Raw genomic sequence first — 24183 nt, 5'->3', positions numbered from 1 at the left:
TTTTACATTACAGTGTAATTCTGAGGGTTTTTTAAATGTTGCTGAAATATCAGAAGTAGGGGATTTAATTTCTAGTCACTGAGGTCAGATGTGGTTTAATTTCCCTGCATTTGTGTGTTTTGTTGCTCAGACAGAAAATGAAGTCAGAGGGTCCTGTCCTTCATCACCTCCTGACTCCTCCTCCTCCTCCTCACACACAGTAACACTCACAGTAACACACACAGTAACACAGAGTGAGGAGGAGGAGGGCATTAGAGGTTTCCTCCTCCTCCTGTCTCGTCCTCGTCCATTCACAGCAGCAGTGATCATTCGTCCTCTCCTCTCTGGATGGACTCCATCTCTGAGGCTGAAACTCTCTTTTCCGTGGACGGAAACCTCTGATTTTTTATTCATTTCTTCATCTGGTGCAGATTTCTGATTAAACCCGCTTCTCCGTGTGGTCATGAACTCTGATCGGACTTGAGGAGTGTCCAGGCTGCAGCAGGATTCCCGCTTTTTTGCCCCCCCCCCCGGTGTAAAAATAGCCTCCCTGTACCCCGGTGTGCTGCCCTGGACCGCTATGGGTTCAGACGTCCGTGACCTGAACTCCCTGCTGCCCCCGGGGCCGGCGGGCCCCAGCCCTGGCTGCCCGGCACTGCCCGTCAGCTCGGCCCCCCAGTGGGCTCCGGTCCTGGACTTCCACACGGCCGCCGCCTCGCCGTACTCTTCCCTGGCGGCCCCCCACACCTCCCTGGGGCCGCACTCCTTCATCAAGCAGGAACCCAGCTGGGGGGCCGCCGGGGACCCCCACCACCACGACTCGGACCCCCACTGCGGCCTCAGCGCCTTCACTGTCCACTTCTCGGGTCAGTTCACCGGCACCGGGGCCTGCAGGTACGGGGCGGCGTTCGGGGCCCCGGCAGCAGCACCGTCCAGCCAGCCAACGGCGGCCGTGGCCCCCCCACACCACCACCAGCCCTCCAGCAGGATGTTCAGCAACCCGCCCTACCTGACCAACTGCATGGACACGCAGCCGGTGGGCCGCAACCAGACAGGTAGACCGAAAACAAATACACTCAACATTTAATGGAAATCCAACTCAAAACTCTGCCTTAGTTGGTTGAACACAAAAAATTAAGTTGAAATAAATTAAAGTAGCTTGATATCTTAAAAACTTCATTTCAAGTTGTCATAAGTCAAAAAGTGATGCTGGAGTTGACAAAAAATGACACAAAACAAGCTGCAAAGATAATAATGTTGCATCAGCTCAATATTTCATGTAAATCCAACTCCAATTTCTGCATTAGTTGGTTGAACATGAACAATTAAGTTGACATAAATTTATTAATTTAGCTTGATGCCTTAAAAACTTATTTTCAAATTGTAATAGCTCAAAAAGTGATGCTGGAGGTGATAAAATTTAGATTATTACAAATACAATAATGTTGCATCAACTCAGTATTTCATGGAAATCCAACTAAAATTCATGCATTAGTTTGAAGTTGATACAAATTAACCTCAGGTTCAAGTCCTTAAAAATTTATTTTCAAGTTGTCATAGCTCAAAAACTGATGCTACACTTAATAAAAATTTAGTTTGTTGCAAATACAATAATGTTGCATCAGCTCAATATTTCATGTAGATTCAACTCAAATCTCAGCTTTAGTCGGTTGAACACAAAAAAAAATTAGCTGACATAAATTCATTAAATAGCTTGATGCCTTAAAAACTTAATTTCAAATTGTCATAGCTCAAAAAGTGATGCTGGGGGTCATAAAATATAGACTGTTGCAAATCTAATATTGTTGCATCAACTCAATAGTTTATGTAAATCCAACTAAAGTTTCTACATTATTTGGTTAAACACAAATATTTAAACTGACATGAATTCATTAAATTAGCGTGACATCTGAAAAGCTTCATTTCAAGTTGTCATGAATCAAAAACTGATGTTGGGTTGATAAAATTTTGACCTAAGTGTTTCATCAACCTAATATTGTTTGTAAATCAAATGATAATTTATGCATTAGTTGGCTGAACACAAAAATTTAAGTTTCGATAAATTAATTTAATTAGCTTAATATCTTAAAAATTTATTTTCAAGTTATAAGTTGAAAACTGGTGCTGGAGATGATAAAATTTAGATTGTTGTGAATTTAATAATAGCATCAACTCAATATTTCATGCAAGTCCAACTCAAATGTCAGTGTTAGTTGGTTGAACACAAATAATTAAGTTGACGTAAATTACTTAGGTTAGCTTGACATCTTAGAAACTTCATTTTAAGTTGTCATAACTCAAAAACTGATGCAAAAATAACGTTGCATCAACCCAATGTTTCATGGAAATCCAACACAATTTTCTGCATTAGTTGTCTGAACACAAAAATTTAAATTGACATAAATTAATTTAACAAGATTGATATTTTTCTCTATCCCCCTCAAGATTTTAACTTGAAAAACTGGGTTTAGTTATATAGATAAAACTTTTAGGTTGCAAACATAACGTTGCATCAACCTAATATAGTGTGTAAAGTCAACCCAAATTCCTGCATTAGTTAGTTGAACATAAAAATTTAAGTTGACATAATATAATTAAATGTGCTTGACATTTTAACCTCAAATTTTAAGTCTCTAAAACTTGGAAAAATGCCTTTCTGCTGCCAGTTAATTATATAAAACTTATTGCAACATAATAATGTTGTATGAAGTCAAAATTATGTGTAGATCCAATTAAAATTTCAGTGTTAGTTGGTTGAACACAAAAAATTAAGTTGACATGAATTAATTACATTAGCTTGACATCTTAACCTCAAGTTCAAGTCCTTAAAAGCTTAACTTCCAGTTGTCATAACTCAAAAACTGCTGCTGGAGTTGATCAGTTTTAGATAAAACTGTAAAGCTGCAAACATAGTAATGTTACATTAACTCAATATTGTCTGTACGTCCAACTCAAATGTCAGTGTTAGTTGGTCGAGCAGAAAAATGTTAGTTGTGGTAAATTAATTAAATTAGCTTGATATCTTAACCTCAAGTTCAGGTCCTTAAACACTTAATTTTAAGTTGTTATAACTCACAAACTGAAGCTGAAGATGATAAACATTTGGATTGTTGTAAATATAATAATGTTGCATCAAATAAATATTGTGTGTAAATTCAACTAATTTTTTTTTGCGTTAGTTGGTTGAACCCAAGAATTTAAGTTGAGGTAAATACTTAAGTTGGATTAATATCTTAATCTTTAGAAACCTTTAGAATTATTCTTATGCTGCCATTTATTCATTGAAAATGATCTTTATCAAACGAACATAATTTCATCAGAAGTCGTCATTACTCTAAAAATTGGTTAAAACTGTCGCGTTAATCTTCCAGTTGATCCTACACTTATAATACTTTACTGTCAATGTGATTTCAGAATAAAAAATGTTATTTACTGCTCTAGATGAAACCGTTTTAAGCTGCAAACATAATAATGTTGCATGAACCTAATATTGTGTGTAAATCCAACTCAAATTTCTGCATTAGTTGGTTGAACACAAAGTTCGAGTTGTAGTGACTGAAATTAGCTTACCCATGTGCAAGATTTCAAGTCCTTAAAAGCTTAAAGGATTGTTTCAATGCTGCCGGTTATTAATTAAAAATACTTTCAGCCAACTCAGTGTAGTACGTTGGTGGAACATAATTTCTCCAGAAGTTGTCGTAACTCAAAAAGATCGACGTGAACTGTAGTGATCATGTCTTTTTCTGAGCGTACACATCATGATGAGCTGTGCTGACATACTAATGAGGCATAAACTTAATATTTTGTCTAATTTAAGCTTAAATTTCTGCGTTCGCTGATATAAAACCAGACTCCAGTAACTTAATGAAATTGGCTTCTTAATTAAATCCAGTTCAGAATTTTAACTCCTTTCCTCGACCTACTTAACATTAGACTAAGCCTTTTTTTTTAATTTCCAGACTTAGGAGCTTAAGTTTATGTTATCATTTTATTAATACAATACAAAACACTGAAAAATCCTTTAAAAAATGTAGAAATATTAGTTGGAAGAACTTGATTTTTTAGAGTTCTCCAACTTAAAAATTTGTGTTTATATTATCATTATATCAATACAGCATGTAACATTTAAAAACCCTTTAAAAATTATGGAAATACTCGTTGGAAGAACCTTATTTTTATCAGTAATCATCTGAAAACCCCTGCTTGTATTATCATTATGATAATTAAGTACATAACACTTAAAAATCCTTTTAAAGATACAAAAATACTGGTTGGAAAGACCTCATTTTTATGAATAATCATCTTTAAAACCTGTGTTTTTGCTTGCAATCATGAAAGAATTATAAATACGTTTGACTCTATTTGTAAAGCTTCTTCCTTTAACTCGGTATAGCTTGTTGGTTGAACGTAGTTTTATTAGAAGTTGTAACAAGATTGAGTTGCACGATTTGTTTTTGTATTAGTAGTAAAAATATTTCTAGACGTTTTTCTCTTTAGTTCTGCACATTTCTGCCTTTTATTCACTTTTTCCAGTCATCAAACTGGTGTTTTTGTGTCAGAAAAGTAGAAAAATGAACAGAAGTTTCAGTTCAAACCTTCTGCAGGTTCATGTAACTGGATATAAAACGTAAAAGTGATGATTCAGAGTCTGTGTGGAGACGATCTGCAGCGTTACACCGCTTTGAGCTGCTTAAAAACTCCCTTTAACGTGTGTTTTTGACCTTCGCTGCTCGGTTTCCGCTGACATGAAGCAGGAAATGTTTCTTTAACGGCTCGTCGGGAATCAAATGGAGGAAAAGACGATCTGAGGGTTTAGTTTCAGACGTTAATAGTTAAACCAAAGACGTGTCGGTTTGAGGGAAAACTCCTTTAAAGACTCACTTCTTTTTACATTAACGCATCAATTAATGACACCGAGGCACATTTTACAACAGACACAGTGATTATTGTCTGCATTTATTCCTTTTTAGTTTGTTTTTCTCCTAATAAATTCATTTTTGGATGTATTTGAGCAGCAATAGTTTAAAATAATTCAGTTAAAAGTCTAATGTGTGATCATCCTGTTCAGTAGTCATTCAAACTGATAAGATGTGCATTAAATGAGTGTGCTTTAGTGTTTTTCTAAAGGAGGTTTTTACGTGGATGCACCGCTGAATTCATTCTAATCCGTCTTTTAGTCTCAGCTGTTTGTTCACACGTCTGTAGTCATTTTTTTTTAATGTTTAGAATAAAATTGCAGCTATTTTCAAAATAAAAGCAGCTTTTTTGTGTCATTTCATCCTGAATTTAGACTAATGTTATTTTTTTTTGCTTTTCTTTTCTATTAGTTTGACATAAAACTGTATTAAATGGTCTTTTGTTGCATTTCTTTTTCTTTTCTATCAGTTATTCTGCAGAGAAACAGCTGGGAGGGAAAACGCTTTAATAAATACACAAAAAAAGCTGAATCCAACACATGAACACTCTGTAGAGCTGCACAATTAATTCAAATATCACACAATATCTGACAACTTAGAGTGACTTTACACTAAAATTAGACACATCTGAGGATAAATTCCATCAAATCTGCTGCATTTAATCCTTTATTTCTGCTAAACTGACTTTAATTCAGTATTAAAACATTAAATAATTCCGTTAAATGTCATGTTTGTATTTATTCTCCAGCATTTCCAAGGATGCATTTAACTTTATTAAATAAAATCAACTTGTAACTGATGCTAAAGCAAAATATGCACAAATAATCACAACATATTTCACTCACATTATTTTTGCATGTTGTTGAGTCCTGTTGACGTGTTTTCATGTTAAACCGAATAATTTTCCAGTTTAAATGTGATTTTCCAGTCATATAAACCGAGTTTCAGTTTAATTATTAATAGAAAATATCATAGAAATCTGCTTTGTTTGCCACCTCAAGTTGAATTGATGCTGAAATCAAACACAAACTTTGCATTGGAGTCCATTTCCTCCTTTATTTTCTATCAAACTGACTTCATGTGTCTGAAAAATCACATAAAACATTAAAATGATTTAATTTAACAGCGATGCAGCTGAATTCAGCGCGAAACAATGTAAATAAAACAATTAATTGTTATTTAGGTTTAATTAAATGAGAAGAAATTGAAAAATCGCAGCAGATTTGCAAAGTTTGTGTTTAATTTTAGCGTAAATTCAACATGAAGTGACAAATAAAAGCAACTTATTTTAGATGTTTGTTACATTTTGATAAATAATTAACTTTAATTCATCTAAACGTCACATTAAAGCTGTAAAATGATTCAGTTTAGCACAATAATGTCTCTGAAATCAAGGCAAAATTAAATAAATAACTAATGTGGTTATTTTGGCAGATTTTACAAACTCACTCACACGTTTAATTATTTTAAATTAAAATCATTGAATGATTATAAATGAAGCTTTGTGGTGCACAAATCATTCTGCACAGGTTTGATTTAGTGGAAAATAAATGAAAAAAATGACAATTTTACACCGTTTGTGTGGAAATAACCTCCGTATTATTTCTGTTTCTACATTTAGTTCCGTCCAGTTCCACTGAAACGGAATTATTTTGATGTTTTGATGTGATTTTACAGATGAAAAAATTAAGTTTTAGTTCAGTTAAACTCAATTTGGGAGAAAATAAAGGAATAAATGTGCTCAAATGCAACACTTGTTTAGAGTTTAGTGACATTTTTGATAAATAGCTGGTTTTAATTAAACTGAAGCTGCGTTTGTTTGTCTACAAAAGCACATTTAAATGAAAAAAATATTCAATTTAAGATTAAAACATGTCAGCAGGGCTCAACAATCTGCAAAAAAGCACTAATAAGATATGTAGTATTGTGATTATTTCTGCATGTTTTGCTTTAGTGTCAGTCACAAGTTGATTTTATTTAATAAAGTTAAATGCATCGTTATAAATGCTGAAAATAAATGTTTATATGGAAATAATCTCCATGTTTTTTTTTTATATTTTTGTGATTTTTGCAGACACATAAAGTGAGTTTTAGTTCAATTAAAGGAAATAAAAGGAGTAAATGCACTAAAATGCAACACTTTTTAGGATTTTCATAATATTTTGATAAATAATTGACTTTATTTGAACTGAAACTCTGTTCATACGTCTGCAAAATCACATTTAAACTGGAAAATAGTTCATTTTAACATTAAAACACGTCAAAAAGCACTAGTAGAATATTTAATGTTGTGATTATTTGTGCATATGTTGCTTTAGTGTCAATCACAAGTTGAATTTATTTAACAAAGTTAAATGCATCGTTGGAAAAGCTGGAAAATAAATGCAAGAATGACATTTAACTGAATTATTCAATGTTTTAATGCGATTTTTCAGACGCATAAAGTCAGTTCCAGATGAATTAAAGTCAGTTTAGCAGAAATAAAGGACGAAATGCAGTAAGTTACCCTCAGATGTGTCTAGTTTCTGTGTAAATTCACTCTCAGTTGTCAGATTTCTGTGATAATTAAATTAACTGTGCAGCTCTGCGGTGTGTTGGGTTCAGGTTTTCTGTGTGTTTATTTGGCTCTTGGCTGTTTTCTCTGCAGGATAATTGATCCGCTGGTGATCGTCCAGAGGATTAATTAGTGAAAACAGGCTTATCCTGCAGATAGTTGAGTAAAAACAGAGGAATCAAAGCGCCGCTCCGACCTCTAACCCGTTTTATCTGCAGCCTGCCGAGGAGCTGGAAGTAGGACGGTGTAGGACAGGACGAGCGCTGCTGCAGACATTTACTAAAGAAACGGCTTTTAGAGCGGTTAAAGACGACTAAAGGAGTTTTATAAAGAGTGTTCATGGTTCATTTAGTGTTTCTGCTGCTCAGGATTTAAAATTCGACTTTAAAACAGGCATAAAAACAGAATCTTTAGGCGTGTAAAGCTGCATAAAACTGTGTTTTAATGTTGACAAATGGAATAAAAATGAGTCGATTAGTTGTCAGCTGTTAAGTTAATCACCAGATTTTGATAATTAAAGAATCTACAGGAGTAATTTGAAAGAAAAAAAGGTCAAATTCAGACTTTACTGCTTCTTAACTGAATATTTTCTGTTTTCTTTCCTCCTCAGTGAGGAAAACTTTCTGTCATTCTGTGCTTTAAAAACACACAGATTTATTTGATTTCATTGTGTCTTATTTTATGTTATTTATTGATTTATGTTTACTTTTTAAAATTCCATTGACTTTGTTTTATTTTTATTTATTTTGTGACCAACAAACATGCATTAACGTGCATCTTTATTCCTTTACGTCACATTTTTGCTCCATAAGATCTCATTTTGAGCTGTAAGAAGAACAGAACAGCATTTGTCATTTTTAATTATCTTATAATTACTTAGTTTATATATATATATATATATATATATATATATATATAATTTATTTTATTTTAAGACCAAGAAACATGAATGAACATGCATCTTAATTCTTTTATGTTCATAATGTTACATTTTTACTTCATATGAAGATGTCATGGCCTTTAAGAAGTGCAGAAAAACATTTTTATTACTATATGTGTATTTAGTTTTATTTTTTTTGTATTACATATATATATTTTGTCTAAAATGATGCCCTCAAATGTTTTAAAAAATGTAGTATTGTAAATGAAAATTTATAAAGATGCACGTGAACAGATGTTTCTTGGTCACTGAATTTAAAAAAAAACTTAAATAGTTTGTTTTATTTTCCCTTTAGAGTCGTAAACAAGTCTGCAACTTTAAAGTCTTTATAGTTCTATAGTAGTATCTATCTGTCTATCATCCATCCATCCATCCATCCATCCATCCATCCATCCATCCATCCATCCATCCATCCATCTATCAATCTATCCATCCCTCCATCCATTCATCCATTCATCCATTCATCCCTCCATCATCCATCCATCCATCCATCCATCCATCCATCCATCCCTCCATCCATCCATCCATCCATCCATCTATCCATCCCTCCATCCATCAATCCATCCCTCCATCCATCCATCTATCCATCCCTCCATCCATCCATCTATCCATCCCTCCATCCATCAATCCATCCCTCCATCCATCCATCTATCCATCCCTCCATCCATCCATCCCTCCATCCATCCATCTATCCATCCATCCTTCCATCCATCCATCCCTCCATCCATCCATCCATCCATCCATCCATCCATCCATCCATCCATCCATCCATCCCTCTATCCATCCATCTATCTATCCATCTATCTATCCGTCCATCCATCCGTCCATCCATCCCTCCATCCATCCCTCCATCATCCATCCATCCCTCCATCCATCCATCCCTCCATCCATCCCTCCATCATCCATCCATCCCTCCATCCATCCCTCCATCCATCCGTCCGTCCATCTATCTATCCATCTATCCATCTATCCATCTATCCATCCATCCATCTATCATCCATCTATCCATCCATCCATCCATCCATCCATCCATCCATCCATCCATCACTAATCAACACGTCCTTCCCTCTCTGTGATATTAAACTGAACATCTTTGAGTCGTGGATAAAACAACATTTAAGACGTCGTTTTGGACGTTTTTCACCTTTTTCTGACACTTTGTGGCTTCAGAACTAATGAAATAATGCAGAAAATACTCAGTACTGTAAAAGATACCAGTTGCGGTTTTAATAAGGAGAGAATGTGAGTTATGAAGCGTTTTAAAGTTGTAGTTCTGAGGAGGATACAAACCAGACGTGGGGGATTTCCAGACTTTTCCAGTTGAAAAAACTCACTTCATCGTTTGTCACTTCGCTGCTCCACTTCAAAGACATTAAATCTTCAAATTCCAGCTTCTTAAATGCGAATATTTTCTTATTTTTTTTCCTTCTATTTGCAGTAAAATGAATATTTTTGGTTGTGAACAAAACAAAATCAACATTTTTCACCGTTTTCTGATGTTTAACGGCCCAAAAATCAATCACTATTAACCATGTCTCCTCTATATCTCTTACGGACAGATGGTGTATGTGGGTGTGTGTATGTTGGTATGTTTGTGTGTGTGGGTCTGTATGTCTGTTCGAATGTCTATGTATGTGTGTGAATGTATATGTCATTGTGTATCTGTGTGTATATTTGTGGGGGGTGGGAGGTTTCGGGTTTTTCATAGTGTCTTATATTGTGGTATTCTTGTTTTTATCCTCTGTGAGGCACTTTGTGTTACTGTTTTGTATGAAAAGTGCCATATAAATAAAGTTGATTTGATTTGATATTACATCATGAAATATTCATTCATACCAACATGATGAGCTGGATTTTTATTTTCTGTTTATGAAGAAGCTCAATGCGACTCACTAATCTTTAAATAGCTCCAAATATACCTGTTGGTTTTTGATTATTAGACATTTTTCAAAATTTTCCAGCAATACATGGTGCAATTACTAATCAATTAATGGAGAAAATGCTCAATAGATTAATCAGTAGTGAAAATAATTATTAGTTGCAGCTTTAATTATCAGAAAATTGAATTTGGGAAGAGTTCTAAAGTTCACTGAAAGTAAAAATGTATGTGTTTACAGCTCTAAGGGGAAATTAAAACAGACAGACTGTTTAATTATAGGGTAAATAAATAAATTGAAGGACAAGAAACATTTGTTAATGTGCATCTTTCTAACTTTATGTTCACAATAATACACTTTGACGACATTTGAGGGCGTCATTTTACAACAAAGACAAATCGATCAACATTTTTTAGCATTTTTTGACATTTAGGAGCCAAATAATTAATCAATTAATGGGGAAAAAAAACCCTCAAAAGATTAACTGGCAGTGAAAATAATGAGTAGTTGCTGCTTTAATTATTAGGGAATGCAAGTTATGTACAGTTTTAAAGTTATAGATTTCACCTAAATTTGAAATTAAGGATTTAAAAAGCAAAATTCTCTGATTTTAGCTTCTTAAATGTGAATATTTTATGGCTTCTTTTCTCTGTTATGAGAGTAAACTGAATATCTTTGAACAAAACAAGACATTTGAGGACGTTATTGTGGACATTTTTCATCTTTTTTTCACCATTTTGTGGTCCTCAAACAAACGAATTATTGAGGAAAATACTCACAATATTACATTTTTTATGACATTTACAGCATCGTTTGGGACTTAAAGACACATTCATTTAATATGTTATAGACCAAATAACTAAAAGATTCACTGACAGTGAAAATAATGGGTAGTTGCAGCTTTAATTATTAGAGAATGCAAGTTATGTGGCGTTTGAAAGCTGTAATTTTGACATTTATGGATCTAAACACAATAAAAAAAATTCTCAGATTTTTTCTTCTTAAATGTGAACATTTTCTGGTTTCTTTTCTCTTTTATGACAGTACACTGAATATATTTCGACAAAACAAGACATGAGGACGTTATTTTTGACATTTTTCTTTTTTTTCACCATTTTGTGGTCCTAAAACTAATCACTTATGAGAAATACTTAATAGATTAATCAGCAGTGAACATAACTATTGGTTGCAGCTTTAATTATCAGGAAATATAAGTTATGAAGAGTTCTGGCTCTAAGGGGAATAAATACCAGACGTGGGGATTTCCAGACTTTTCCAGTTGAATAAAAACTGACTTCAGGGAGGCGACAACACACACATAACACACACACACACACACACACACACACATAACACACACACATAACACACACACACACACACACACACCTAACACATACATAACACACACATGACACAGTGGAAGATAAATGAAGATTTTAATGAGTTTTTTCTTTTCTTAGAGTGAGTCGGTGAAAGTGTGTTTTAATTAATGAAGCGTGTGTGTGTGTGTGTGTGTGTGTGTGTGTGTGTGTGTGTGTGTGTGTGTGTGTGTGTGTGTGTGTGTGTCAGTGATTTATTGCGTGTCGTGACCTCCAGGTCGGTTAAAGCCGTGACTCAGCTCTGATCTCTTCTAACAACACGTGTGATGTTTGTGTTTCATGTCCTTTAATTAAACTCCTCAAACTAATATTTTACTGTTTATAATCCGTCAACGTACACGAAGTTTCATTCATGTTTTATTGAAAAACTAAATGAAAACTTACATAACAACCAAATAATTTCCAGCAAAAAAAAACCCTATAAACTACACTGTAAATAAAAATCTGTAATAGTTCTATTTTCACTCAACTGCATTTTTATTTAGATTTAATCCTTTGAAGTGTTTAAGTTGATCACTACAGTTATATTTCTGTGCACAGATTTGCTTCTTGAATGACAGATATCTGTTCATTTACTGAAGTTTTCAGCTGCAGATAATATCTTTAAGCATTACGAATCTGTCGTTTTTAGTTTACCATTTCATCTGCACTGACATTAACGAACTGTACAGAAAAAACAATCTGTTAAGAACGGATGTCTGAAAAAATATTTTTAAAACCCTGAAAACAACACGAATGTCTGTAAAATGATGATGTTTTAGCTGATTTAAATACAGTAAATCTGTCATTTTAGGGTCACTCATTGTTAAAGAGCAAATTAAGTCAGTTACTTATATAATAACAATAATAATGATAATAACAATAGTAGAAATAATAATATTTTTTCAGTCAATTCTTATAAAAGATCAATGCATTGTTTGAAAAATGTCAATTTTTAGCAGTTTTTTAGGGTGAACATGTTAATTAATGCTACTTTTGTGTATTTTATTTATTTTTGTTTATTTTAAGACCAAGAAACATGAATGAACGTGCATCTTTATTCCTTTTATGCTCATTTTTACTCCACATGAAGACGTCATTTTGGATTTTAAGAAGCACAGAATAACATTTTTCATTATGTTTTATTCATTTTATTTATGTTTTATTTATGCTTTTCCATTTGTTTTTTAATTTTATTTCTATATTATTTATATATTTATTTTACTTTTTTATTTATTGTTTTATTTTAGTTATTTACTATTTGTTTTTATTTTAAGGCCAAGCAATATTAGATCTGTTGTGTAGGAGATCTAATGTTGCTTGACCTTAAAAATAAAACTTTTATTTTATTTATTTATTTTATTGTTTTATTTTATTTATTTACTTTTTTATTTTTAATTTCATTTCATTTTTATTTTCAGACCAAGCAGCATTAGTGAACAGTGTGTCTTGGACTTCATTAATCCTCAGAGGGAAATTCTGTCTCTTTGTTCCTTTTATGTCCATAATTTCACATTTTTACTCCATATGAAGACGACGTTTTGGGCTTTAAGAAGCACTGAACAACATTTTTCTTTATTTTATATTTACTTAGTTTTATTTATATACATGTATAATTTTAAAATATGTAATAATTTATCTTGCATCGTGCATCTTTATTCATTTTTACTCCGTATGAAGACGTAATGTTTGGCTTTTAGATCCCCATTTTTCCCACTTTTAGACTTTATAGAAACCAAACGACTCATTAATTAGTTACTAATCAACATCAAAATAATTCTACTTCCTGTTTTCTTTCCTCCTCTGTCATATTAAACTGTTTACCTTTGAGTTGTGGACAGAACGAGACATTTAATTTTTCACCTCAGTTTTCTGTAACTTACATGAAAATCTGTAAAATGCCAGCAAATTATGAAAAATTACACTTTTTTATATTATATAATAAAATCGCCAGTGAGGTTTTATATGGTTGTACAAAAGTAGAGAATTAAACTAACTTAGACATCTAAATTTGTCATATTTTCTGTTTAAAAGCACCAAATTTTCTCTTCTGATGCAACATTGTTGAATTAGTTTTGTAGAAAATTATTATTTGATGTAATAAATTCCACAGAAACGCTGTTTTTTTTTAACGTTTGTTCTCCGGCTGACGTCTTCTGTGATGTTTCCGGGTTTGGATAAGCTGAAAAGTGACGTCACAGATCGGTTTTATCCGGTTTCTGAGTGAGTAAAGTGTGTTTTTCTGTTCCAGGTTACGGCGCCGTGGCCTTCGATGGAGCGGCTAACTACAGCCACACTCCCAGCCACCACAGCTCCCAGTTCAACCACAGCTTCAAGCACGAGGACGCCCTGAGCCAGCAGAACTCCATGAGTACGTACCATCACAACATCTGGCCTGATGTGGCTCAGCCCCTTTTACAGCTGCTGGTGTAGAACCTAATGCTCGTTTGGAGATGTTTTAGCTTTCTTGTCCATTTTTAACTAATTTGTTCGAAACAATCAGAAGAAGAAGAAGAAATAAACTGATATGTGTGCAAAAATAACTATATTGTAAATTAATTTACTGTTTATTCCAGTTAAAGCGGAATATTTTACATTCTTTTAATCATTTTTTGACCAATTCTTGATCAAATAAATAAAATTAAAAATGCATCTCCCCGCCTAAAAGCACAGAGTAGAAACAAATCAGCACTGGAAGGTAAATCCTTTTCTTTAATTAAATATATGATAATCTATATTAGTTCCAAATGGTGAACCAGCTACATTAGTGAGTCAGATTTAGGTTCATTTTAACCCAAAATGTTTGTTTTCCCGTCTTATACGTGCAGTTTTACAAAGCAGCGACTGTTACAAAAACATTTTCACTAAACTTACACGTTTCTAAGGTATTATGATTTAAAAAATGGTAAAATGCACATTAATACGTCAGATTGAGGTTCATTTTAACCCAAAAATGTTTGTGATTGTTGTGTTTTGCATTTATAAAGCAGCTGTCTATTGTTCCTGGGAATAATAAACTGAACTCCTAAGCAGTCAGTACCTTAAAAGTAGATTTTTTTTTAAATTGTAGAGGCTCTAATAGGTCAGATTTTGGTTCATTCTGACCCAAACTTTTAATCGTGTTTGGCTTTTCAGTACCCACAGTGAGGCTAAAGTTGATTTCAATGTGAACACGTGTACTTCTAACTGAACTCTGTCCGTACCAGTCGGCCGTCTTCTTCTGAGGATCTGAAACGAACTCTTTTTTATCTCCTCCAATTAGAGCTGAAGGGTTTTAGCGTTCAGAGCCACATGTTTGGGTCACAGCTGTCCACCTCAGGGAGAATCTGTGTTCTGACCTCCACTGTCGGATCCATAAATCAGCCACATCCTGTCCGCTCCTCCTTTCATCCTCCTTCATCCTCCTTCGTCCTCCGCTCGGCTTGTTGTTGGTAAATATTTAAATGTGGACGTTTTATGGAGCCAAAGCCGTAAATTTCTACCAATTTGTGAAGAAATCTGAGCTGAGAGGAAGAAGAGGAATGAGGAGGAAGTGGCTGTGAGTTGGAGAAATAAAGCAAGAAGGATTTTTAAAAGAGTTTAAGACACAAACTCGTCCTGGTTCTTTTCGTTTTTGTTCCTGCTGTTCTTAATTTCAAACAGTCCAGATCTCATCACTACAACCTTTATTTATCTGAAAAATGAAATATTTCTAAGTTTATGACGAAGAGAAAACAAACTTCTCTGATCTCATCTTCTGATTTCTTTAAATTAAATTCAAGAATAATTACTCAGATTATTATTAGACACCAACTTATCAAACAAGAAGAAAAAGATTTACATCACATCAGTAAATCAGTAAACAGTGAGAATATAATTTGTATGTATATAATATACTTATTGTGGTGATTTTATGTCTTTTTGTGCTGTTTTTTGTCTTTTCTGGTCATTCTGTCTTTTTTTTAGTGCGTTTGTGTCTATTTCTGGTAATTTGTGTCTTTTTCTGGTAATTTTGCATTTTGTGGCTAATTTGTGTCTTTCCATGATAATTTTGTGTCTTATTGTGATATTTTTTTGCATCTTTTTGTGGTAAGTTTCAGTCTTATTGTTTTAATTGAGTTTTATTATGGTAATTTTGCATATTCTGTAGTTATTTTGTGTCTTTTTCTGATAATATTGTGTCTTTTTGTGGTCATTCTGTGTCTTGTTATAGTGCATTTGTCTTTATCTGGTAATTTGCATATTTTTCTGGTGATTTTGCTTATTTCTGTGGTCATTTTGAGTCGTTTTGTGTGGATTTTGTGTCTTTTTGTGGTGATTGTGCATCTTTTTGAGGGGATTTTGCGTATTTTTTGGTCATTTTGAATTATTTTGTGGTTAATTTGTGTCTTCTTATGATAATTTTGTGTCTTATTGTGATATTTTTGCGTGTTTTTGTGGTAACTTTGAGTCTTATTGTAGTAATCCTGAGCTTTATTGTGGTAATTTTGCATATTTTGCTTATTTTGTGACTTTTCTGATAAAACTGTGTCTTTTTGTGGTGTTTTTGTGTGTTTTTCTGGTAATTTTGTGCCTTTTAATGTTAATTTTGAATCCTTTTGTGGCGATTTTGTCTTTTTATAGTGCATTTGTGTCTTTTCTTGGTACTTTTGCATCTTTTTGTGGTTATTTTGTGACTTTTTGTGGTGTTTTTGCGTCTTTTTGTGGTTATTTTGTTACTTTTTGTGTCTTTGTGGTGTTTTTGTGTCTTTTTGTTTTGATTTTGTGTCTTTTTGTGTCTGTGGTGTTTTTGTGTCTTTTTGTTGTGATTTTGTGTCTTTTTGTGGTGATTTTGCATCTTTTTGTGGTCATTCTGCTTTTTTGTTGTTGTTGTGGTTTCACAAAATCTTTTTTGTGATTTCCATCATTCTAGCTGCCCAGAAGACATTTCTGAGTTCTCTGTCTTCTACTTTCTCTTTTTAAGCATAATTTCTTTTTCCTTCACCAACGTGAAACACTTTTTAGGCCTTTTTGTCCGTTTGCAGGCAGCATGTCATTAACCTTCTTGCTGTATTTGGTGCAGGTGAGCAGCAGTACCCCGTCCCTCCTCCGGTCTACGGATGTCACACTCCTTCAGACGGTTGCAGCAGCAGTCAGGCGCTGCTGCTCAGGAATCCCTACAACAGGTAAAACACACACTCCAACACACACACACACCGGCTATTTTCACATGAAATCAGAGCTGGAAATGCTTCGGCTCTGGACAGGAAGTCCACCTTCAGAACAGGAAGTCCACCTTCAGGACAGGAAGTCCACCTTCAGGACAGGAAGTCCACCTTCAGGACAGGTCCGACGCTTCCTCCTGTTGTTGTTTTGGCCTCCATTAGAAGATTTAGTTGATTAAAAGGGGTTTTTCTGGATGCAGATTAGCAGCTTTTCACCTGTAGAAGTCACGCTGCCACTGCAGGAAACCGGCACACAGTAGCAGGAAGGTCTGGGAGGATTTGCTGATTTATTTTGGAATATTCTGCATTCCTCAGACGGAGCTGCAGAGAACTGGATTTATTTTACACGCTTTTTTCACTGCCGGGATTTTCTTTGTCGTTCCTTAAAAGACTCGTCTCTTCAGCCCTCTGTTCCTAAAAAATGACATTTGGAACATTTATTTTAGTTAATAATTTATTATTCTGCTGCATGTTCACATTCAGAAGCTCCTTAGAAATGTTCTCTAAGGAACTGTTCTGTTTGAGTTTCTAATTTGGACTATTTATGGTCATAAATTAAAGTTATTGTGGATATTTTTACCTTCGAATATAAGAAAACTATTTTAACAACCCTGTGAAAGTTTATTATAGGAATTAAATAATTTAGTGTCTCGTCATTTGACTTCTTCTACAGTTTTTATTCTATTTAATTTTTTATTAAACCTCCCAGAGTGATGAGCTAAGAGAGATTAGTATTTAGCAGTTATGTTGTGCTTAAAGTCAGAGTTTTAACTTTTTACCCTGCTCTATCACCATGGTAACAGATGCTTCACTGTTATATCTCTGTTGTAACTGATGCGGCACAGCTGTATCGCCATGGTAACTGATGCCACAAAGTCAGATCTCCATGGTAACAAATACTGTACATTCAGATCTCCATGGTAACTGATGCTCTATAGTTGGGTTTCCATGGTAACAGATGCTCCATAGTTGGGTTTCCATGGTAACAGATGCTCCATAGTTGGGTTTCCATGGTAACTGATGCTCTATAGTTGGGTTTCCATGGTAACAGATGCTCTATAGTTGGATTTCTATGGTAACTGATGCTCCATGGTTGGGTTTCCATGATAACTGATGCTCCATAGTTGGGTTTCCATGGTAACTGATGCTCCGTGGTTGGGTTTCCATGGTAACAGATGCTCCATAGATGGGTTTCCATGGTAACTGATGCTCCATAGTTGGGTTTCCATGGTAACAGATGCTCCATAGATGGGTTTCCATGGTAACAGATGCTCCATAGATGGGTTTTCATGGTAACTGATGCTTCATAGATGGGTTTCCATGGTAACTGATGCTCCATGGTTGGGTTTCCATGGTAACTGATGCTCCATAGATGGGTTTCCATGGTAACTGATGCTCCATGGTTGGGTTTTCATGGTAACTGATGCTCCATGGTTGGGTTTCCGTGATAACTGATGCTCCATAGCTGGGTTTCCATGGTAACAGATGCTCCATAGATGGGTTTCCATGGTAACTGATGCTCCATAGATGGGTTTCCATGGTAACTGATGCTCCATGGTTCTGTTTTCATGGTAACAGATGCTCCATGGTTGGGTTTCCATGATAACTGATGTTCCATAGTTGGGTTTCCATGGTAACAGATGCTCCATAGATGGGTTTTCATGGTAACTGATGCTCCATAGTTGGGTTTCCATGGTAACAGATGCTCCCTAGTTGGGTTTCCATGGTAACTGATGCTCCATAGTTGGGTTTCCATGATAACTGATGCTCCATAGTTGGGTTTCCATGGTAACAGATGCTCCATAGATGGGTTTTCATGGTAACTGATGCTCCATAGTTGAGTTTCCATGGTAACAGATGCTCCCTAGTTGGGTTTCCATGGTAACAGATGCTCCATAGGTGGGTTTCCATGGTAACAGATGCTCCATAGTTGGGTTTTCATGGTAACAGATGCTCCATCATTGGGTTTCCATGGTAACAGATGCTAACCTGCTCTGGAGGAGGTTCCGTTGAGAGTTTAAGTTTTAAATCGTCTCCAAGAAGCGTCTCTTTTTTTTAGTTAGATTTGTGTTAAAAATTGTGTATAAATATGTTTCTATGTTTGGTTCTGATTTGTCGCCCCATCAGGTTTCCACTGCAGCTAATAGATCATAAAGCTTGTTGGTGTTTTCAGATTTATCACAGAGAATATTAACTTTAGTTCCGCTTTGGTTTAGTTTCTCTTTCATTCTGGGATGATTCAGACTGAATGTCGAAGTTTAATGTTTCACTGCTCTCATGTGCAGCTGGAAGGTAGAAAAATGAAAATAAATCAATGAACTTACAGCTTTAAAGCTTTAAACCTGATCACATTTTGTATAAACCACAGATAGTCTGCAGAATAAAAGCTGTTTACCCCAAAACATCTGTGACAACCCAGAACTCTGCTGTGTTCGTCTGCATTCATTAAACTGAACAAGTTCAAAAACTCATTTTTAGATCAGTATGTGCCGGTAGTGAGATGAGCTCAGCTGAGTTTGATACTTTAGAGCATTTTTCTGTCTTATTTTAGAGCTTAGAACTGAGCGTGCTGTAGTGAAAGTGAAGGAATAAATCCTCTGTTCTGGCGGCTTCCAGTCGGTTAAATCACGCTGAGCCTTTTTCCAAACGTCTGATGAACGACTGGAACACTGCAGGAATATTTCCACTTTGACCAACGGCTGCAGAAACCGCAGAAATAAGGAGCTCTGTTCAACGAAACACTCTCGCGCTTCACTGGTGGAGGTTTTGTTGGTTGGTTTCAGAAAAAAACACAAAACAAAGAAAAACCTTAAACTCTTCCAGGTCCTTGAAGTCCATAGACGTCCAGATTTATCACTTTTTAATGGACTTCATGACCAGTTTTGGACAATTTTTGAGTCATTTTGGAAGGTTGAAGTCTTTTCTGACACGATGTCAGGTGCTTTTCAACTTTTTCTTGAATATTTAAGGGAAATACTGAGTAATTTTGAAAAAAATTTGTTATTTTTTGGACACATTTTTATTATTTTGTTTCAATTTTGTGTAACTTTGGAGGGGTAGAGTTGGGGTTTTTGTCATTTTGACAATTTTTAAAATGATTTTTGGACATTTGTTAAAGATTTTTGTCATTCTGGACAAATTTTGGGCCAATTTTCATTTAGTTTGGACGGCTTTCGTGTCATTTTGAACATTTTTGAGTCATTTGTGACAATCTCAACAATTTTAAAGTCACTTTTGTAACATTTTTGTCATTCTGGAGAGATTTTACGAAATTCTGGGGCAAATTTTGATTTAGTTTGGATGACTTTCATGTAGTTTTTGATGAAGTTTTGATGGATAAAATGTACATTTGAGTTCTGTTAAAAGCTGTAGGCAAATTAATTTTACATTCATCCAGGTGTCACATCTAGAACTGAGTCTTTTTCCACAGATTTGAGTAATTTGCAAAAGTATTTTGGGGTAATTTTCATGTCGTTTTATACAATTCGTGTCATTTTGGACAGGTTTGAACAATTCTTTGAGTCATTATAATCATATTTTGAATCATTTTCATCAGTTTTCAAGTAATTCTGGGCAATTTTCATGACTTTTTTAAACAATTTGTGTCATTTTGGACAAATTTTGAGAAATTTGCGTCATTTTTTGAGTAATTTTAGACAACTTTAATGTAATTTGACCATTTTTTTTAGGTAAAACACATCTGAGATGTGTTAAAAACTGACACCAGATCAGTTTTACATCCATCCAGGTGTCTCAGTCTGAACACGACATCTGGTTTCTGTTCGTTTTCTCTGTAGCAACGTTGAGCATCGGTTTTATTTGGTCAAAATGTGCATAAAACTGCACTTTATCTGTGCAGAAACCTGATTTTTTGTCACTGACAGGCTGATAAAACCATCCACAGGTTGAAATAGTCGTTCATCTCGTGGTTTTTTGCTCTCTAAACTGTTTTCTCGTTGTCGTGTTGAAACATTCCTCTGATCCGGTGCTTTTTTTCTGAGGACGGATGGAAGAGGTGAAGAAATCCTCGGTGAACTCAGCAGCCTTAAAGTGATATGAGAGAAAAGCTGCCGGTCTAATCTGCTGCCTGGTACCAACAGGACGGTGTTTACTCTGAAAACAGACGCAGCGCTTATTAATGTGGAGACTTTATCAGAGCTGGAGGTGAACCAGAAACCAAAGAAAATGAACATTAAACTAACATTTAAACTGCTGCTGAAGCTTTAGAGGACCAGAGGGAAACAATTAGTAAAGAAAATGAACATTAAACTAACATTTAAACTGCTGCTGAAGCTTCAGAGGACCAGAGGAAAACAATTAGTAAAGAAAACGAACATTAAACTAACATTTAAACTGCTGCTGAAGCTTCAGAGGACCAGAGGAAAACAATTAGTAAAGAAAATGAACATTAAACTAACATTTAAACTGCTGCTGAAGCTTTAGAGGACCAAAAGAAAACAATCAGATGTAAAATTAAAGAGGAATCAGAGCTTCGAGGGTCAGAGTTCGTCAGGAAATTGTTAGTTTAATTACATGTTGATAGTTTCTCTTACTTCAACACAAAAAGCAGCATTAGTAGTCAGTTCAAGCTGTAAATCGGACGGCCGGATCATTTTGGAACCTTTTATTTCCTGTTCTTTCTTGTAATAATAATAATAATAATTTTAATTGCAAATCACCTTTAAAGACCCTCTGGTGTTATTTAAGGTGGAATTATACCTGAATAATTGACAAATTAAGAAATAAACCCTAAAAAAAATACGTAAAATGCTGCTTTTCTTAACTATAATACGTACTATAGTGGAGATTCTACGTGTTTTTAATTATTGAGAATCATTCTTTGTGATGTTTTTTTAATGTGAGCACTATTTACAATTTTTGCCTTTTTTTGTTTTCCTATTTGACATTTAACATGTAAATTCATTTTGTTTTTATGTGACTTTTTACTGCTCTTATTTTTAATCTTTAATATATGTACTGGTGTAAATTTATAGTTTATATACTTTGTAAAACTACAACAGATCATTTATTGAAATATAGTTTTTTTTAAAAAATGTGGACATTATTCACAGTTTAACATTTTTCACATTTTTTTACAGTTAAATTGTAATCAATTACTTTCTTATTATTTTATTTTTGCTTGTTTTTTTGTGAAATTACTGAAAGGGTCTAGTAAAATCACAAAAACAAAAATTTTCATAAATTTAGTAGTTTTGTTTTATTTTTCATAAATTGTCATTTTTTCTTATAAAATTTTTATCATAAAATTACTTTTGTAAAATTTGCAAAATATAGACTTATTTCACAGATATTTTCCATATTTGAAAGAAAAATTGTGAACATTAATACTTTTAAAAAATGGTAAATAATTTTGATATTTTTTTGGTAAGTTTTCTAAAATTACAAAAAAAATTCAGAAAATAACAGAAAAAATATTTGTTTTTGTTAAATGTTAATTTTTATTAATTTATGTTGCTTTAAAAACGAAAAAGCCAAAACTGTAAAATTAAATTAAATAAAAAATATATATAATTTTATGATGGTAATTTGTTCTTTTAAAATATGAATAAATAAATAAATGTATTTAAATGAGATAAGAAATAAGTATCATTTTACAGATTTTTTTCACAATTTTTAATGAATTTTTCTGAAACACTTGATAGAGTTTTTTTTGTTTGTTTGTTTTTTTGTTTTTTACAGTGTAGTGGTTGGTAGCAATGAGAGTTTATTTTGTTTTTATTTTATTTATTTCACAGTGTGCTGTATGTTTGGTAGCAGTGATACTTCATGTTTATTTTTTGGATTTAATAATTTTTTTGCCCTTCTTCCTGGTAAACAACCAGCACCTTCTCTTTATTCTCTTTCTGCTACTTATTCATTCTGCTTTAACGCACATTTAACAGAATATTTTGGTAAAATGAGTGAATCTGCAGCGGAGAAGAAAAGCAGACGTACATTTCTGTGAATTTATCTGTTTAACGTCGCTGCTGGTGTTCAGGTACCAGGCACCACCCAGCCTCCTCGCTATAAATCCATGCTGGAGGTTTCGTCTCTGACTCCACTGAGTTTAATCAAACAGCCTCAGCTCCACCTGGACTCTTTTTTCTTTCCTTCTTTTTTTGGGCATTTTTCTTGACACTAAATGCAGCAAATGGATACAAAGAGACACGTTAAAGTTCACGAGCTTCTACGTTTTGTTTTTTTCCCTCCACAGCGGTGACAATTTATATCAAATGACCTCTCAGTTGGAGTGTGTGGCTTGGAACCCTGTCAATACTCTGGCCTCCACCATAAAGAGGTAGGACTCCATCGCTCTGTTTCCATGGCAACTAACTGGAAAATTCACAGATTCTAGGTGTGAACGCAGCTTTTACCGCTTAATATGTCCTGCTGGAATCATAAATAAGGTGTAACTTATATTAGAGCATTTTATTTGTTAGAAACCAACATCTTTGAGCTTTTATTTTGAAAGTGCCTCAATCGACCAATCAGCTGTGAGTCACCGGCTGGCTGCAGTGAGCAGAGCAGACTAAGGATGAGAGCCTCGGATAAACGATCATAGCTCAAAAACTGCAAGTCGTATCGGAAAAATTCTTTCAGCAAATGAAGCAGGATTTAGTTGTGAACGTTCTGATGTGATTTTCACATTTGTTCTGTGTTTTATCTATTTGTTCTGGTTAAAGAGACTCACCGTTTCTGGTTTTGAGCTCAGATATAATGGGAGTCAATGAGAGTTTTAGTCGACACACTCTGAGTTCTGAGGTGATTTATGAAAAAAACATAAATCCTACAGTAATGAGACTCACACTGGATGAAAGAGGACAAAAACACCTATGTTTTTATGTATAAAATGTTCGTGTAGAGGACAAACTGTGAGAAGGAGACGAGGTTAGCGGCACTTTTTTGGTACATTTTTTCTGGAGCAAGTAAAGAAAACGCAAAAGTCAGGATTCTCAAAAAATTCCCAAAACTCAAACTGCGACTGTGTAAAAACCGTAAAAGATAACGAACCACTGATTTAGATGAATAATATTGAAAGCCTTGTGATGTGTTCAAACTTTGAATGAATGTTCCCTCTGTTGGTTCTTCTTTCTGGTTCTTCTTTATCGTTCCCTCTGTTGGTTCTTCTTTCTGGTTCTTCTTTATCGTTCCCTCTGTTGGTTCTTCTTTCTGGTTCTTCTTTATCGTTCCTTCTGTTGGTTCTTCTTTCTGGTTCTTCTCTATCGTTCCCTCTGTTGGTTCTTCTTTCTGGTTCTTCTTTATCGTTCCCTCTGTTGGTTCTTCTTTCTGGTTCTTCTTTATCGTTCCCTCTGTTGGTTCTTCTTTCTGGTTCTTCTTTATCGTTCCCTCTGTTGGTTCTTCTTTCTGGTTCT

At 34.4% G+C, this 24183-nt stretch overlaps 1 protein-coding gene across 7 annotated transcripts in view; it reads left to right on the top strand.

The window, feature by feature from the left end:
• Positions 1-559: 559 nt before the first annotated feature.
• The window catches only part of wt1a (WT1 transcription factor a), a 47946-nt gene continuing 24322 nt past the window's right edge, over positions 560-24183 (top strand). For 4 of the 7 annotated variants that reach the window (XM_051951832.1, XM_051951833.1, XM_022205095.2 and 1 more), the window contains exons 1-4: positions 560-1034; positions 13879-13998; positions 16669-16771; positions 23025-23108. In XM_051951832.1, coding sequence (XP_051807792.1) covers positions 560-1034; positions 13879-13998; positions 16669-16771; positions 23025-23108 — 782 coding nt within the window. The remainder of the gene's footprint in view (positions 1035-13878; positions 13999-16668; positions 16772-23024; positions 23109-24183) is intronic. The other 3 variants (XM_051951834.1, XM_051951835.1, XM_051951831.1) reach the window with 3 other exon arrangements.

The sequence above is a fragment of the Acanthochromis polyacanthus genome, chromosome 8 (genome assembly GCF_021347895.1).
Source record: "Acanthochromis polyacanthus isolate Apoly-LR-REF ecotype Palm Island chromosome 8, KAUST_Apoly_ChrSc, whole genome shotgun sequence".
NCBI classification, from domain to species: domain Eukaryota; kingdom Metazoa; phylum Chordata; class Actinopteri; family Pomacentridae; genus Acanthochromis; species Acanthochromis polyacanthus.
The sequence above is the reverse complement of the archived record's forward strand: the minus strand, read 5'-3'. Positions and strand labels throughout refer to the sequence as shown.